The following is a 19,040-nucleotide window of genomic DNA, read 5'->3' on the forward strand; positions in this document are numbered from 1 at the left end:
AGTTTTTACCTGTGTAGGGAAGCGCAGCAGAGCCTCTGACACCCTCTGAAGAACAGGCAGGCCGTTCCCTTTCCCTGAGTCCCCGTTCACCATTACTACTCCTCCTCCCTCCCTGAGTCCTCCTCCTCCTCCACCGTCTGAGTCCGATGAAGGGGAGAGCTGGCCCGAGGCGTCGGTCAGCATCTCCCTGACGCAGGGCGGGTTGAGGTCGACGTGGAAGTCAGCCGAGATCTTGCAGCTCTTGGAGACGTCGAAGAGAGCAACGCTAATGAAGAACGGTTCCACCTGGGGTTAAACAGAGAGGTGGTTAAAGGCTGCTCACACCTCAGTACAACTGCCATGCTTCATAACATCCCTGCACTAGTTTACTATATATCACATTTCATGCTAGCTTTACTTAGCTAACTCCCTCCATCAAGAATTTGCCCAATTATTGACTTCTTTTAGAAATTTTGGGGCTATACATTGAATGATAAGCTAAAAAGCTAATTGCATATTTTATAGGGTATTGAAAATGATGTTAACCCTATAATGTCTGGCACTTACTGTACATTGTTAATGCATGGTTAGCACAACAACAATAATAATATAATAAAAATAATTTATAGTACCTTTAAAAACAGAGATTACAAAGTGCTTTGACAACAAAGCAAAGGCAATAACAACAATATAACAACAGAAAGAGTAAGGCATACAACATACTTCAATATAAATAAAAACAATTGTCTATAAAAAATGTGTTTAAAGAAGTGATTTAAAAGAAGTCGTTCCAAAGCCGAGTGGTCCTGATGGCAAAAGTACAGTCACCCCAATCCTAGCTATATATAGATATAGTCTAGCTAAAGTGCATTAACTAGTATGTACTAGTAATATTACTAGTAATATAATACTAGTATGATATTTTACAGGGTAAATGAATGGTTGAGTTAAAGAGTTAGTCTGGAATTAGAAGCAGTGCAAAAACAATTTATAAGTTTGGTTGCATTAACTTGCTTTAGAATGGGGTTTATTGCATACACATTGTGTGTATAGCATGTGAAAGAAAAACAAAACAATAGGCACAGAAATGCATAAAAACTCTAATATGGCACCTCAAAGGTCATTGTCAGTTTCGAATCTGTATAAAACCCCTATAAAACTGCCATTAGTTTACATTACAACTGTGAGTTTCAATCTGTCATGCAACAACTAAAAATTTCAGATTTGTATATTTTTAGAAACTTTCGTCAAACAGTAAATTTAGCTTAAATACTGGGTAGTAAATACTTAGATATCAGCTGCAAGACATATTAGTCCATGCCTAGTTTGAGAGTTGGCTCTCCAGTACCACAGCCCACACATTTTTGAATGACTGTGCACTTATGCCAGGATGAATGGTTCCTGCATGATGGACAAACCTCCCTTGATCCAATACACATTAAACCTATCTGAGACTGTGGAAGGAAAGAGAGGGAAGGAAAGAGAGGGAAGGAAGAAGGGGAAGGAAAGAGAGGGAGAGAGAGAAAGAGAGAGAGATAGAGAGAGAGAGAGAGAGAGAGAGAGCGTGCTGCTTCCAAACCACAAATATGAGTCAGTTCAATCCTCCAACCAGTTCCTATAATGCACCAGCAAACAGGAGGAGTAGGGAGGAGGCCTAACTCAATGTTTTATGACTACAAGCAACGCACTCTGACAAAGGCTGAGCTCACACACGCTTTTAACTGCATCAGCATGTTTTGAGGAGCTCAAACATATCCACATTCATCAGACAATTCTTCCATAACCTTAAGTTCAAACTGATTTAACTGTAAACAAACTGATGTGGAGATTTTACAACAATATGGCGTAATATTATACTCTTTTGGTCAGGTTATCAAATATTGCTTCCAAACAGGCCAGCATGAATTATGAAAGTGTATTATCTGGGGCAACGCAGAAGAGGGTGAGGAGAGCGGAAGATCTGAGGTGTTAAAAGCAAAGTTGTGGTTATATGTGCTTATGTGCAAACAAACAAAATCAGCAGGAAGGTACAGTAGCTTTATTGTTTACAATTTCAGTTTAGGATTGATTTTTAATGTTTTTCTGATCACTTTTTAAGCAACAGTTAGTCTTTAAGGTTTGGCCTCAATCTAGATGACAGATGTCTGAGTATGTGAAAGGTTTTAGGGTAAAGTTGTGGAAGTAAGGTGATGACATACATTGGTGAGGACACCGTCGCCCTTCTCACTGACGCAGCCCTGGAGACTGAAGGTCAGGTCGTGGCAGCTGACAACGATGCGTCGGCCAAAACGCTCCTCAAACGGCTTCACGTCTGGCTCGATGCCTGAGAAGTCCAGCCTCTGGGTATCAGACAGGAGAGAGGAAGGGGAGGTGGAGGAGGAGGAGGAGGAGGAGGAGGCATGAAGGCGGGGAGATAAAACAACAACAAGAAGAAGATTGATCCAGTAGGGAGGAGAGTAGTGCGGGCAAGAAGAAAAGAGGAAGAAGGTAAGGGAGAAGGAAACAGTGTAAATGGTGGAAAGGAGAGGAGAGATCAAATAGTCTGAATCAATACTGAAATGAATAAATCATAGAACAACAGAGTGTTCAAAGAGGTATCTGCTTTACTTGTGTCTCAGGATCCAGAGAGAAAAGCTTTTGTCTGCCATCATTCCTGTTGATCTTATTGAACTGGTCTGTCTCCCTGGTGTACTGCAGAGACACAGAACAGAGGAATGTAAGTGAAATAAAAATGGATTTAATCAGTCACACATTGTATAAAGTGAGATGTCTGTGTCTTCTTTGATTATAAAGCAGGTCTAGGTTCTATATTAATACTGTGACAGTATCAAAGCGCTCAGTCCACAGAGAAATGCACACAGCCTGTATTCAGTACTCTCTTCTCTCCTCTGTTGTTACTAGAGCTCCAGAGAGAAATCTGAGAGAGGAGATGTAAAACTACACTTAGGATGGTTTTTGGCTCTTAAAACCGCAAATACGTCTTCCTATGAATTGAAACCTTAAATAAAACACTGAATGAGTGCAAAATATGGGAACTTTAATGTTTATAATTGTACCCTGTACTCTAGCACCTTTAATTTTTAAATGATGCTTGCTGTAAAAATATAGCCGTGTAGTTTCTTTTCTTTATTTGACAATTTTTTGTTATTCTCATCCAGGAAATAAAAGGTATGTACTTGCATCTGTTTTAAATAAAAGCAAATTAAAAAAAAGTGGTTTTAAAAGTGGTAGCTGACACTACACTGGGGCAACGGAGTCTGTTCACTAAGTTGCCTGCCAGATTTTTCTCTGCTGGTAAACCAACACAGACAGACACAGAACATAGAGATGGAGAGACCAGCAGCCCAACAGAGCCAGACAGAAGAGAGAAAGGCAGACACCTAATGGAGATGAACAAATCAAACCCTCGGGTCACGGTTAAGAGCCCTAATCCATCTCCTTCCCTACTTCTCCTCCCCTTGTTTCTGCTTCTCACTGTGTCCTGCCTGCAGACAAACTGCAAGTGATCTTTTCGTGTGGAGAGGGTGGAAAGCTGTGCTGGAGTGGCCCAGAGCAAACAGAGTGAAACAGCAGCACAGCAGCACAGAGGGCTTTGTTGTCTGTGTGTAGCTCTGGGTTTGTAGACATATTAAAGCAGCACGGTCTCTTGTGGGACAGATACCGCTGTTCTGTTCTCTGCTTAGAAAAACTGACTCAAATACAGTAAGTCCAACAAAAGAGCTGCTCCTCTACTGCTCCTCTATCATCTAGACAATTATGAAAAACTTAAATTCTAATTTTCTAATAAGAAATAGAGACAAAAAGTCAATAAATCCTCCAAATAAATAACTATTACATTAATAAACCTGTCAACATTGAATGCAGACAGTTAACATGTCAATTACAAAAAATATATACACATGAAATGTGAAATCTTTCTTTATACCCACATATACAATATCAGTAACTCAGTCTGAATGAATCAATGAATAACCCGTCCATCCTTCATACCTTATTAAGTTCAGGTTGTAAGCTCCTCCCGAAACTCTCACCTTTACCTTGGCTGGCAGTGTCGTCATCTGATTGGACAGGACAGCAATCACACATGAATAAAGGTAATCAGACGCAGGGCTGAACAGTAACAAAGACTTTTACTGCACTACACTTAAAAGACAAATATTGTACTTTTGACTCCACTACATTTCTATGAAGTACTTGTGACTTTTAAGCTTTTAGGTTTTAATCAGCAGAATTAATTGTCTTTTATTTTGAAAATGTGATAGACCATACACTGTGTTCATCACAGGAGAAAAAACAATCACAGCCAACCCCATACACTGTCAGTCAGTCAGTTTGAAGCTGGCAGTGTGGCTACTTTAGATAAAGATGAGGCAGAAGATTCACCAGAGGGTTCTGTAAATGTGGAACGATACAACAATAAGTTGACATAAGAAATGTATTTTTAAAAGCATTTTTAGGAGGATCTATACTACCACTTTGACTCAAGTAACGAGCTGTGTCTGACCCAGTCTGTTAACAAATAACTCATTACAAATCAGGCTAAATAAAGCTCTGCTCAACCAAAGCTTCCCCTGATGGCCTCCTTTGTGTGTGTCTGCGAGTTTTTTTTTCTTCCCAAACTAATATCTTTCAGTCTATTGACCAAATTAAAAAGAGGCCATTCACTATTCTGCTGTCTCCCAGGTGACACATGACGGACTGAGTGAACCCCCAACCGCCCTTCTATCTTTCTGGATGGCCTCCTAGTGTCACATCAGCATCTTTGAGATTTGTGACCAAGCGAGGCCCAATTGGGTTTCACTGGAATTTTCTACAGATTATACTATCACTATTATGTTATGTTAAACCAAAAACATAAACCTGCTGGCATTCCTCCACAGCTCAGCAATAACTGCCCCCTACAGAAACACACACTTGAATTTGGGATTGAAACTAAAGAGCGACTCGAACGAATGGTCTTAAGGTTCTTGAGCTATGATTTATCTGCGCAGTCGAACATCTTTTAGAAGGATTTACAGCTGATGTGTAAATATATCACTCCTGCTTCCCCACTAACAGCAACTGTAGGTGTAATGTTGAGCCCTTTTTATTGCCTTTGCATCATTGTAATATGGAAGCAATTAAAATGTCATAACACGGGGCCCAGACTCCTCAGGGGAGTTTTGGACTCCGCCAGGGAGAAGGATTACTGTAACCCCCGGTACCATTACAGCAGGCTCAGAGGTTGTGTTCAGACATGCTATTATTACTGTTATTATCATAGCTAACCGACTGTGTGGAAACATTTCAACAAGACTGTAAATAATATGTTGACTGAAAGACTATCTCTGTATGCAGACTTCCCAAGTAATGTTAGTTTTCGGAAGTAGGTATGAAATAACTCACCCAAGGCGCAGTCCAGGGACTCTGCACCGTTCCTCCTGTCCTGGCCGGCCTCACTGCTGCTCTGCAGAGCCTGTTTCAGCGTGACCACCCACTCCTCCATCTCTGCTTCACTGTCTGCAGCCAGGAAGTGGCTGTAGCGGTCTTGCATCTTCAGTTCGAAGCCGTTACGGCGCATCTTAGGACTCTGGTGAAGGAATCATTATTTTTATTTTAAATTATTATAATTTTTACTTATCTCAAACAAAACAGCAACAATAGATAAAAGACAAACCCTTATCTATGGAGATAAGCAGAGTGCTATGAGACATTTACCACAGTGTTGGGTATATGTATATGTATTTATATGATTTATATACCTGACAAAAGTGTGAGGATATATCCACACACCACAGTCCAGAAAACTTATTCTATAATGAGCTTTATGCTTGCACAGGGCATCTGATGGATGCTTAGTAAAGATTGCTGTTTGGCCTCATGTAGGGTACTTTATCTATGAAAGTGACAGCTGCTGTCTTACGGGTTAGTAGGTCAGTAATCTTTATTTCTATGGCACCTTCCTTCTTTCTTTTTATTGGTGCAAAAACAAGACAGTAGGGTTTATCAATACAACAAAGACTAAGACAGAGACGAATTATGAACCAACCAATTTTAAGAGAGAGAGATATAGGTGTTGGATATGAACAACTATGGCACCTTTCAAAACCAAAGGTGCTTCACAGATGCACAGAAAATACAACAACAATTTCAGGTAGCAGTTAAACACAGAAGAACAAAAGAAAACATTAAATTGGAGTAGACATTATCAAAAGTGTTTTTAAAATTCCTGGCTGACTCTGTACAAGTGAGTTTTTAAAAATGTTTAGAAGCTAATGAAGCATAACCCCCTTTGTCTTAAGCATTGACAGTGGAACTTATCAGATCTGAAGGGTCTTGGGGGAGAACACGGATTTAAAAAAAATTTAAAAAAATGTCAGACCATGCAGAGATTTAAAAGTAACATAAAATTAGATTGAATTCTGAAACAAATAGGAAGGCAGTGTGACTCAGCCAGCACTGGACAGGTCCAAAACCTGGTTTGCATGTCAAACACAAGCTTTCATATTAAACCTACAAGCCAGAATGAGTCCCCTCCCTCTGCCAATTCATCTCCTGGGCGTGTTCATCAACCTGAAAGCTTCCTGGCAGCCTCGTCAGTCAGCGCGGACCTGAATGAGGTACCAGCCAGTGCCATGAGCCAGCAGCGGCAGCCACTCCTCATAATCTGCTAGAACTGGACTTCTCTGCCCAAGTCAATGGAATGCAGTAATTTTCTTCAATTAAAGCAGCTGAAAGCCCCATAGAGCGTGGCGAGGCCGGGAAACACGCTGACTTTCACGAGGGTGGGAGGTTAATGCCAAGATGTGAGAGCTCACTCAGAGCGGGCACAGAGGGAAATGCTCCAAAAAGAGTTAATTTAAACAAACAGCAGCCCCGCCATACCTGAACGACATCTATGCAGGAGTCTAGGTAGATGGAGCCTTTGGTTTCCTTGCAGTTCTTCTCATCCTTGTAGGAGTTGAGGATGTAGGAGCCATCGGGGAGCTGAGACAAGTAGAAGTACCTCCTTTTGAACACCTGCAATTCACAGCAAATCAGAGTCAAGGAGATTCGTGTCTTAAAGGTTCCATATTTTACACTTTCCCTCCGTTATATTTGAAGTGTTGATCCGTAGGAAGATATATTTGTGGTTTTAAGAAACAAAAACCACCTCAATGTAGTTTTTGGGGCATGGCTGAGATCAGTGGCTGCTTTGTTGTGACATCACAAAGTTACAGAAGTCCTAATGGCTTCTTTAAGGCTCACTTTCTGAATACAGGCTGTGTGCATTTCTCTGTGGTCTGAGCGCTTTGATACTTTCACAGTATTAATATAGAACCTAGAACGGCTTTATAATAAAAAAGACATGGAAATCTACCTTTACACAATATGGGACCTTTCACAGCTTTGAACAAGTCATTACAGAGAAATACAGTATGAAATGTGGCTTCTAAACACATCTGTAAACATCACTGTTTGTTTTGTTCTGCCACTTCAGCCCATTCATACCTCCAATAAGATGGAAATGCTGATGTTAGTGCAGCTGTGGGCATAGATTTTAAAATTACTGGTTATGGTATACAGTATGATGTGATAGAATAACACAGAATATGAGAGAGAGTATAGTTTTAATGGTGTTTCAGTCATGCAGGAGGGCAGAAGCTGCCATGTCTACCCAGTTCTCTCCTGAAGCCTGCATGTTGTTGCTTTTGTTGCTGTTATGCTGTATGAATAACAGGCAGGAGGATCTGGTGGTGACTCACCCTCATGGAGACAGACAGGCTGCTGTTGATGTTGGCTTTCTGTAGCCAGCCCTGCTTCATGATGCCTCCCCTCTGGGAGCACAGCGACGCTGAGTCCTGAGAGAGACGAGCACAAATACTGGAAATCAATCGAGACAGGTTTTTATGGTGCAGGTTAATTCAGCTTCTTGCATAAACAACACAATACTACGGCGGCAACCAGACGGGTCAACACAATGCAAAAGCCACAACATGAATGCAAAAGCCACAACATGAATGCAAATGAAGCCCCGATGGAAGTGAGAAGCGTTATGTCTATACTATTATTGTGGCTTTTGTATTTGTGTCACGGTTTTTGCATTGTGTTGACCCATCTGGGCCACTGTACACTACCCACTGTACCTGTAGGGTTATGTTATTCAGATTGTTTACAGTGCTTAGTGCCACAAAACATTATTTATTTTTCCTGCAAAGTAGCTGGTTTTGAGAAATACTCACTGACACACAGTTGCGGTATGTGAACATAGTTTATTCAGCCGTCAATTCTAATCACACACTTCCCTGCCAAATCCATGTATCACAAGAATTTCTCTGGTCATCATAACTCAGCCTCAGTCCTGTCACTGTAGCCTCTTGCTCTCATAACTATCATGAGACTGTTCATCAGCACCACGGAAAACATAAACATCCATCACAAGGGACAGAGCATCATACTTTCACAGAGAGGCCTAATTAAGTTAATGTAAGCCTGGAACATGACACACATATCATGACATTGAGTGAAACGGCTTGAGGTGCGCAGAGGCGTGTGTACTATATGTGTGTGTGTGTGTGTGTGTGTGTGTTTGTGTGTGTGCGCAATCGGGATGAGCCTAATCACATTGAAGTGACATTTTGTCCTCTGCGTGTCACGCTTCCCTATCCCTCTCTCTCTCTCTCTCTCATTCTCTCCAGCTTCATCTTGTAATCTAATTGGCTGTTGGTCCTCCTCCCGCAGCATGCTCAAGTACATCCTTCCTCCAGACACACCCTATCTCTCATACGTATTCAGTATTGTCACCTAATGGTTAGTGTTTCCTGACTGCGCTGTTATTGATTTATTGTTATGGCCCGGCGACAGGATAAAAAGGGTTTTATAAGGAGGAATAGAAAACTGGCAGACACCGCCTTATCATTTGTGTATCTGCCAGACCGGCCATCTCAGACTGAAACGATTACGCAGAGGTAAAGTAACAGCAGAAGTACCAGAGCCATCTCCCTGCCTTCCCCGTCCTGGCAGCACAGCACCATTTATTTTCCTTCAATTAAACCATTTCCCTGTCTAAGTTTATCCACATCCGGCCCAAGTTAGAGGGGAGGAGGATCTATGAGAGCTATTTATAGGATGTATAAGGCTTCTGGTTTCGCTGCCCTGCACTCAGTCTCTGCGGGGTCACACTGCTGGCTGGACGACAGGACCAAGAGACCATAAGTCACTGGAGCTCCTCCCAGCACCATTACCAGTACAGCTCGTCTTTTTGCTTATATTCTCAGGGCATTCAGCCATGTCCGATGAGCCAAATATATGTCTTAGCTCTGTGATTCAAAACGATTAAAGGGATCATTGTAATTTCCAGGCAGGGTTTATTGCACACCGCTAAAAGCTGTGCATGGTGTAATCTGTCCATAACAGCGTAGCACTCATCCTCCCTGCAGTGATCAATGTGTACGATCTAACGGCGCTCAGGCCCCTCCACTCACCTCGTCTTTGGCGTCTTCATCGATCTCGTACACGTGAGCTGGCAGCTTGTCCGTCTTCAGGCCTTTGCTTTGAAACGACAGTGAGAGAGGGTCAGCGTTCAGGTCTTTACTTTTCACAAAGCATAGAACAAATAAGAGCCTGACGTGTCCTGTGTTGCTTGACCATGTCGGTTATTGCAATACAGTGTTTTTTTTTTCCAATGGAATTTCGATGGTATTTGGGGAAAGTTGTTCCACATATGACTCTTTCACTCTAATTTATGGTTCAAGTGCAGGTTGCAGTGATAAAAAATAATTTCATTAGGAAGTTTTATCAGCATTCAAATATGAATTCAAAACATCTGGGCTGCACCTGTTGAGCTGTAGAGGAAAAATCTGCAGTTATTCCAATTTGCATGCAGTATTTTCCTCTGTTCTGCTGAAGCAATAGAGCTGCATTGATACACATGATGAGGGATTTGTTGCATGCAAGCAGATGTGAGCAGAGTAAATCTCTTGTACATGTTACATGTTTGCCAGTAAATAACTGGAATGTTGTTTTGCACACACTCTTATTTTCCACATATCCAAACTGCATTTCTAATTCATTTGCATCAGTTTTTTTTCTTTATCTTCCTTACCTTGGCAACATGCGGAAGTCACCAGAGTAAGCCTCATATTTGTAGTTGATTACATGCCAGTCGGTGTTGTACATCTTGATGCACTGCCAAACAGGTCAACACAGAGAGCTGGATTAGGAGCAGCATATACACTCAAATACAACAACCATGCCCGATCAGAAAGTGTCAGCACACACAGTTCTTTCCTGTGCTTCATCTTGGTTCCTTATTTTTGGGGAGAAAACTCAAGCTCGAAATCATTCATTTATGAACTCAAAAAAAAGAAAAAGCAGAAACCTTTACCCCTGCCGTGACTCCTGTTTATTACCACTCAAGGTGGTTTTCATTGTACTTGTTACTTTATTCAGTGTGAAACTGCCAAGAAGAAATTCTCAATTAAGTCAAACTGAATGGATCTTTGTTCAGCTGATGCTGAGTAAGCCAAGGTCTGTTTTAACAATTCCTAACACAGTTTGTTTCCATGCTACATCATGGTTGTGAGCTCTGGCTGAGGAACACAGATTCGGAGCCTGGCAGAGCAGCAGAGTGTGTCCACATCGTGCCAGAAGAGTCTGTTTTTCATTGTCAATAAAATATATCATCAGTACAGCATATGGTTACTACTGGCCTGTGGATTCTGTGTTCCTTTATGAGCTTCAAGTGACTGCTTTAGGTCGAATGTCATGAAGGCCGATGTGAAGTCGTCAAGAAATTAGATTTTTACTTACAGCATTTAATGTCTGCTTTTCAATGAGCAGGTTCTGATTAATAACAGGAAGTGTAAATCTTTTTTTTTTTGCAAAATTACATATTTGTCAAGAAAAAGTAATAAAATTTCAAAAAACATAAAACCATTTAAAAAAAAAATTTCACTTAGGACAGATGAACAACCATCCACAGAAAACAACTATAAAAGATCTGTGTTAGTCAGTGAGTTTGTGTCATTAACCATAAAACTGGACTGGACACAACAACAACAACAACAACATAAAATGTATATCTGGACACAAACATGTAAACAGTCGACACAAGATGCAGCCTGAAGTGAAAACTGTGTGTAATTCTGAGGTGAGACGCAGGTCGAGTCAATCTGAGAAATAAAAAAAACATGAAAAATGAACTCATGACGGAACTGGACTGCCCTGCACTAGTCGTAGGTGCTGCAGCTCTAAGGTTCATTATTGCAGTTAATTAACAATAGAATACTTGACATCACTAATACAGTGAATGTTCTGGACATTCAAAGTGCACATGTACTGGTCATAAACTGGGACAGATTTGATATCCAACCAAAATACCATACCATAGCTTACATATGAAAAAAATGGACAAAGACGAAAATTAAAAGACATTCTCTATAATTTTAGCTTATTTTAGTTAGTGTTTTTTTCACACCTAGTTTTCATTATATTGTGAGTTTTAGTTAACGATAATGACCTTGGACCAGATGCTCTTGCTACAAATGTGCTGTTTGACACAAAGTGAAGCCATGTACCTCTTTGGCAAACAGACTCCTGGCCTCCCGCTCAGCATTCTGGGGCACCGAAGGAACAACAGTCCTCCTCTGCCGGGAGATCTGGGACTCCTGCGCGCGCACACACACACACACACACACACACACACACACACACACACACACACACACACACACACACACACACACACACACAAACAAACACACACATACATACACAAACAAACAGAATCAGACATGTACACTTGAAATGCTGTAATGTCTTATCATCAAATGATAACAGCAGGAAACCAGAGACAACAGGAGTGAGAGAGGCAGGTAGAGAGAGCCTGGGAAGAAGAAAAGTGAAGGCAGCAATACAGAAAAACAGATGAGTGTCAACAGAGTCTCTCGGGGGGGGGGGGGGGGGGGGGGGGGGGGCTAGACACGGAGCCAGACGTGTTTCTAAACAAAACCACATGTGCCTGAGGCAGCAACCAATAAACAGAACAGAGGTACCTTGCTCGATTGTACAAGACTGGTCAGGCCTCTTGGACCGACCCGTGTGTTGGGGATGAGCAGTGATTAATGGTGGGAAACCTCTCTGTGGAAAGTGATATTTTACTGCTCTTTGTTCCCATTTGAATTTTATGAAGAAAAGGCAGCTGATTTGGCTGTTTACTGTGAAGATCTCAGCACAGGTGTCTTGAGGATAAGATTTGTATTTGAACTACAAATTACAGGCTGCGGAGTGAATTCCAGCGGTGGAGGAGAGATGGCTCCAGCACTGATTCACCGTCCAAATAAGCAGCACATCTGTCTGTTGACAGTCTGCTGTTGAGTGTTAAGTGAACAAATTAAAGGATATATTCAGTTAATTATAACTTGGGTCTTATTTTTGCTAATTTCTATCTGTTGTGTTAGCATTGCACTCGCCAAGGTGATTGCTGAGATCTGGGACAGTGCAAGTAAAAGGGATTTACAAGATCAAGCAGGTTGTAATTGTTCAGCCACATTCACTAACCCACTTTATCTGGGGGTAAAACCGAAATGGAAAGCACCTGAAATATCAGTACCAATGCATCACTGCACAACTACAGTATGTGAAGTCTGACCTGAACCTAGAGGTCACTATGAAACTGTCTGATCATCAGACTGCTCGTGTCTCTTGCTCCTTCTGATATGTTTTTAGTGATGCCACAGAGTGTTCGTGGGTATAACGTAATAATTACTGATCATAATTATATAAATAATAACTCGCATATTAAAGGCCCAGCATGAACAAATCCACTTTCCTACAACATGGATCTAGATTTGTTCATGCTGGGCCTTTAATATGCGAGTTCACTTTTCCATAACAGGTCGGTGAGCCAAGCATCACTCAAAAACAGTCAGCCAATCAGAAGAGAGGCTCAGAGCCTCCTCTCTTCGAATAAATAGCAGACTTCAGGTAAACACTTAGAGAAACCTAATCCTGCAAGGTGGGCAGGGCTGGGGGCATGACTGAGAGCGGTGACTGCTTTGTTGTGACATAACAAAGTTACAGAAATCCTGTCGGCTCATTTTAAGGCTCAGTGTCTGATTACAGGCTGTGTGCATTTCTCTGTGGATTCAGCACTTTGATACTTTCACAGTATTAATATAGAACCTACACCTGCTTTATTATCAAACAACACATGGACATCTACCTTTATACAATATGGGACATTTAACACTCTGTATTGGACTTAAAATTCTTGTATTGGTCAATCTCTATTATATGGCTTAAATTTTCTAAACTATAACCACAGATTTTGCTAAATATTTTTCAGTCTTACATCTCAACCAGCCAATTACAACTTAATTTGAAGTTCTAAATAAGTGATGACTTCGAATGTAGAGTATGAGGGAGTACGTTAACAATAAATTGGAGTCTTAGATCGTGAACTGCCCCTACAATTAAATGTTAGAATGCAGAAAACTGCTTGGTTCACTGCACGAGTCCCTGGCTTTCATGCTCATGACAGAGGCCAGGCCTGGGTTAGAGCCGGTCCCAGAGGACAGAGGAGGCGAAAGATGAGGGGACTCACCGAGACATCATCAACAGGGCAGAGCAGCAGGTCTCTGTGGGGGTCACTGTGGATCTGGGCCTTTCTCTGAAACACCACAGTCTCATAGTCCAGTGGCTCGATAATCTTTGGCTGCTCCTGCAGGGGGGAAACATACCATACATGAAGTTTCAAAATAGACAAACTACTGTACTACCTTTTTTGATCTCATGTTCTTATCATTTTGTTTTGACTGTGGCTCTGGCAAACTCCACAGGCCCCTGCTGTTTGAGAGCAGTTCACCAGGGCTCACCCCAAGAACTTTTCATAACCAATGTAGCAGCAGAGCCACAAGAGATCAGAGAGACAACCACAAGACGACTGTCATGGTGCAGGGAAAGAGGTGCTGAGAGAATTGTGGGCGGATGAAAAAAAATATGAAATGACGAAAGGGAAGCAACTGAGAACAAATACGTGGGCAAACACAGAAAGGACAAAGAAGGTACAACTTGAAACTTGATGGATATGTGCAGTCAAACGAGGATCATCTTCATTACAAAAAAACAAAACTCTACCATGTGTCACTTACAAGTGAGCTAAACATCATAACTTCCTGTTTTGAGTTTCATAGAGAAGCAGATGATATGAAATCAGCCTCATGGTTATGTCTCCAAAAAGGCCTACAGGCTAAAAACCTTAGCTTCCCACAACTAGGTCAAGATGTGATCACAAGTACAAACCTAAACCACTTGGAAAGATTCAGAATTAATTCCAATAAAGTGCCACTTTAAGCTCAAGCTAAGCAGAGAGGATGGTGATGAATAGCTTAGCCAATAAGCCTTGGCTGAGCGACACCAAGCCGTTTGGACTCAAGCAGAGAAAATCAGACTGTATGGATTTGACCAGCTTTTTTTGTGCCACATTACTGAGCCACTGCCACCAGGTCTGGAGGCAATACACACAGGGCAGCCGACGTGCTGCTTAGTGAGCAGGACTCTAAAAAACCCTGACTGTGCCCTACAGCTGGGAAAATGTGAGTGAGTGATTTTTTTCTACCGTCATATTTCCACTGAAGTGTGGAGCAGCTGAGATGCAGAGCGTCAGTGTTTTCCTACTGTGGAGTGGAGAAGCCAGTAAAGTTATGCAGTAGTTTGGCTGCTGTTTTTTTTCCTGTTACTTACTGGTCTCCCTACCAATCTAAAGCCTTCACTCTAAAACGATCACTGGGTATGCTTACACATGAAGTTATTCTGGATTTAGCTATCCATCTTAACAGTTTGTGGCTCTGAAAACATATTTTCTCAATCACCTTCCTACTAAAAATGATGGGGTTCTCCCAAAGTTTTAACAGTTAGGGTTATTTCCCAAACTTTAACATTTATTGTTGCTTTTTTAGTCAAGAATATTAAAGATCCCATATTGTATAAAGGTGGATTTCCATGTCTTTTTTAATTATAAAGCAGGTCTAGGTTCTATATTAATACTGTAAAAGTATCAAAGCGCTCGGTCCACAGAGAAATGCACACAGCCTGTATTCAGAAAGTGAGCCTTAAAACCAGCCGTCAGGACTTCCTTAACTTTGTGATCTCACAACAAAGCAGTCACCACCCTCAGCCATTCCCCCAGCATGACCCACCTGGACCCACCATCCAACCTTGCAAGACTCTTTGAGAGTGTTTGTCTGAAATCTTATTGGATCACTCAAAAAACAGTGACCTGTTGTTACTAGAGCTCCAGGGAGAAGCCTGAGAGAAGAGAGAAGAGAACTATTGAGATTGGTTTAGTTTTGGTTCCACAAATAAATCTTCTTATGGATCAACACTTCAAATGAAACACCAGAAAAGTGGAAAATGTGGGACCTCTAATGTTATAAAGAAAATCTTGAGATTTGAAATAGGGCGGATATCAATCATCATATTGCGATTATATTGACCGATATTGCAAATGCAAATGGTAATTTTTGCATTGTGCTAAACATATAGGGTACATGCTTGTTTGATAGCTCTGGAGAATATGATTTGTAGGCCGGGGGAGATCTCTGGTAACGTGAATTGGTATGTTGTGACACGTTCTACCTTTATCAAAAAACTGCAGCTCCTGCGATTTGGATATTGCACTAAGCCACATTTCAATGAATTGTTCAGCCTTAATTTGACCTTCAAAGTTGGAAAAATATTTCACATGTATAATACACATTTGGTATCTTTGGAAAGTTTGGGATCTGCCCTGGCATTTCAAAATAAAATTCTGTGGGTTTGAACAATGTTTGGTTGCATATGGTGTGTTCAGGGAGGTTGAAGGGGTTAAAATCTCCTTCTCCTTCTATCCTGATGTTTGTGCACAAGCCAGTAAAGGAAAGAAAGTTCTCAGTTTCCATGTTCTCTAACCAGTAATTTGGCCCATGAAATAAGCTGGTTACATCTACATGTTCTCTGCAAATCTTTCCACCAGACGCTGACTTTCTTGGTCGTTCACACAAACCCTGCGTCTTACATTTTTTTTCAGCCACAACCTTAAGTAAAGACTTCCTAACCCTGATGATACTTGTGAAGTGTGAAATTTTATCTGTGTTATTTAGCATCTTATTTTTCTTTTTCTTTTTACATATAGACACACTACTCTGTGGACAACCAGCAGCAGCAAAACACAACACCTTCAAAAGTCTGTTGAAAACATTACACATGGCTGTGCCTCCCCTGCACCCAAAAGCAGCAGCTCTACTTCCTGTCATGTGCAACAAGCTGAACCGCAACACTACAAGACAGAGGCAACCGCGCGGCAGCGCACAGTGGCTCGACTGCAACACTGATCGTATTACAGAGGCCGAGAGAGAGAGGGAGGGAGCGAGGGAGGGGAGGCAAGTTAAAAGAGAAGGAAAGACAGATGAAAAAAAGTTCTGCTTTCATAGAAGAGGAAAGAAACTAAATAATCAAAAACAGGCAGCTGTGAAACCACAGTGTCACTGATTGAGAAACAGAAACAGAGATATGCTAAAACACTAAAGGACATGGCCAAACACTTGGGTGTGACTGTGTGATGCATGCAATCGAGGCACTTTCCAATCCTGTTTATGTCATAATCTCCCAGGATGTCTCGCACTTTCTCCTCTCAACTATCAGCCTGGCCAGAGAACACTCGAAACACCAATCTCTGGCTACAAAGCACTCCCAGCTCTGCCTTCAGGGGGACTATGATGATGATGATGATAATGATGACGACAGTGATGGTGATGATGATGATGATGTAAGCAAGGGTGCATTTCCAGATGTCTGTGTCCCATTACAGTTCAGCAGATGTAAGACGCTCACGACTTCAACGCGACCAGGTGGATTTTATCACATTGGCTACAGAAGCTTACACTTATACACAATGGATGAGTGCACACACACGCACACAAAAACACACACACACACACACACACATAGACATGCAAGTCACATACGGAATGAAGCAGCTCAACTGTCCCACAGCTGACCCCGGTAAATGCTCCAATCTGTGTGAGCAGCACAGACACACAGCAGCTCATGTGAAGGAGCCTAGCTAGCTGCTTTTATCACTGTATTACTCCCTGTCTATTCCAAAATCTAAATTATTCCTGTATAAACCTTATACATTATTAACATATAGACAGAGCTTCTTGCTGCTTTAACATCATTTCACATTAGGGGTGTACAAATAGGTACAGAATCAAATAATTTGGAATTTAAAGACCCCCTCTGATGAAAATCAAGTTTTTAACATACATATGATGTTTCTTATATAAGAAACATATCATGAACGAAAGAAGCAGTCAATGCTATGACTGTGTATTTCCACCTTGAACTGCAGTGAACCAATGACAGTCTCATAACAACAGATACGTCACAAACCTAAGGAACCGATCCTGTCAACTTGTGGGGACAGGGGGACGGGGCTAAATAAACCTGAAACCTTGTCAGTACAGAGAGAGAGAGTTAGCATTAGCACAACCACTAATACTGTATCATCCACTGCCTGTTACAAGCTAACAAACAGAAATAAAAGATGCTAAGTATGCTAACCGTTCTGATACGTCTGTCAACTTTAATTAAATAGGAAACCCCTACCACCACCACCGCCAACCAACATCGCATTTAATCCTTTTGTTTATCTAAAAACTTCACCAAAAAATGACCAAACATAGAGACATATGGTTTCACTGGAAAGAGGGAAATGTCAGCCGGACTCTGGAAGCTGAAAACATTTCACAAAACCCCCAAACCCCTTCAATAGATTGCATTTTTAATTAACTGGTAATAATACAACACTGAGGAAACTAATTGTAAGAGGGGTGAAATGAAGTTGAATTCATTCAAAGTCATCTAATCCTCTCATTTGAAAAGCTGTTTTGCTTTAATACTTACAAAACAACAATTAATTTTCAAAAGTTGCCAATTCATTTTCTGTTGATGGACAAACTTATACTCAATTAATCACTGCAGCTCTAGAGCAACTACTCTAGAAAGTTTGTGTAACGTCAAATTATCCACTCGTCATTAGCCTTCGTTTTGCTGATAATTATATATTTGTGCAACACCAATACAAGACAATAACTGGCCCTGTTCCTTCTGTGTACCTGCTGGCCATCAGATCAACTCTGTTTAAACTGGAAGCAAGTCCTTCCTATGTGCTGTAGTGACAAAATTCCCCTTGTAAAAACTCCAGAAAGACACAAAGAAGTAGTGAGCCACATGACAGTCATCATTTATATATCAGGGGTTTCAAAGAAATTATTGTCTTAAAATCAAGTACTCCATGAGATGAGGACTCTTCCATTGATCTGACAATTGACTGACAATTAACCGTCCACTTGTTCCCAGACATATGTAACAACAGATCCACTAATCACACACACAAAAGTGGACTTGACAACTTTCTATGAACTCCAGGAAGACACATCAGCTGATTCCCATGAGGTAACTTGGCCTCATGAGCCTAAGGGTGATCTACATCATTTAGAAACAAAGTTGTTATAAAGCTTTATTTGATTTTACTGCTTGGAAACCCGCTCTCTGAGAAATCTAAAAACAGACATGGAGAGAAAGACTTGGGAAAAGGGACGATTTTATAGAGATGAAGACGTCAAGAGAAAACACACACACAGAGAGGAAGCATGGTCACAGCACGCCTGAGGGAATCCCCATGTGAGAGGAGCGCAGGCCATGCACCCTCCACAAAACAGCGTTTGTTCTCAGTTACCAAGCCAACCATTAACTGCATGAAATGAGCAGCCAAAACCTGCCACTCTGAAACATGTAAAAAAAAAAAAAAAAACACAACCGAACACAGTTGGCTACAAACACACTCTCCCATTACCTCTGTTGTGAAAATAAGAGCCTCATCACAAGATTATTATGCTGGGAAACTCTTTGCGTCACACTCCTCAAGATGATGATCATAAGACTACGGAGAAATCCCAAGAGAACAAGAGTTTACCTCATATAAACTCATCCAACTCCACTCTGTAAACAGCCAAAGATGGATGGCTGTTGAGTTCTGGGTTGAAGTTGCAGATTGTCAT

General features: G+C 41.3%; 1 protein-coding gene across 2 annotated transcripts in view; it reads right to left on the reverse strand.

Annotated features, from left to right (window-relative positions):
- The window catches only part of dock11 (dedicator of cytokinesis 11), a 67,795-nt gene that overhangs the window by 47,543 nt on the left and 1,212 nt on the right, over nucleotides 1–19,040 (reverse strand). For both annotated transcript variants that reach the window (XM_056369198.1, XM_056369199.1), the window contains exons 2-12: nucleotides 13,544–13,660; nucleotides 11,517–11,606; nucleotides 10,043–10,125; nucleotides 9,423–9,489; nucleotides 7,704–7,799; nucleotides 6,844–6,978; nucleotides 5,365–5,548; nucleotides 3,970–4,037; nucleotides 2,587–2,670; nucleotides 2,178–2,318; nucleotides 10–285 (exon numbers count right to left, since the gene is read on the reverse strand). In XM_056369198.1, the coding sequence (XP_056225173.1) occupies nucleotides 10–285; nucleotides 2,178–2,318; nucleotides 2,587–2,670; nucleotides 3,970–4,037; nucleotides 5,365–5,548; nucleotides 6,844–6,978; nucleotides 7,704–7,799; nucleotides 9,423–9,489; nucleotides 10,043–10,125; nucleotides 11,517–11,606; nucleotides 13,544–13,660 (1,341 nt within the window). The remainder of the gene's footprint in view (nucleotides 1–9; nucleotides 286–2,177; nucleotides 2,319–2,586; nucleotides 2,671–3,969; nucleotides 4,038–5,364; nucleotides 5,549–6,843; nucleotides 6,979–7,703; nucleotides 7,800–9,422; nucleotides 9,490–10,042; nucleotides 10,126–11,516; nucleotides 11,607–13,543; nucleotides 13,661–19,040) is intronic.

Source organism: Seriola aureovittata, chromosome 23, assembly GCF_021018895.1.
Source record: "Seriola aureovittata isolate HTS-2021-v1 ecotype China chromosome 23, ASM2101889v1, whole genome shotgun sequence".
Taxonomy (NCBI): domain Eukaryota; kingdom Metazoa; phylum Chordata; class Actinopteri; order Carangiformes; family Carangidae; genus Seriola; species Seriola aureovittata.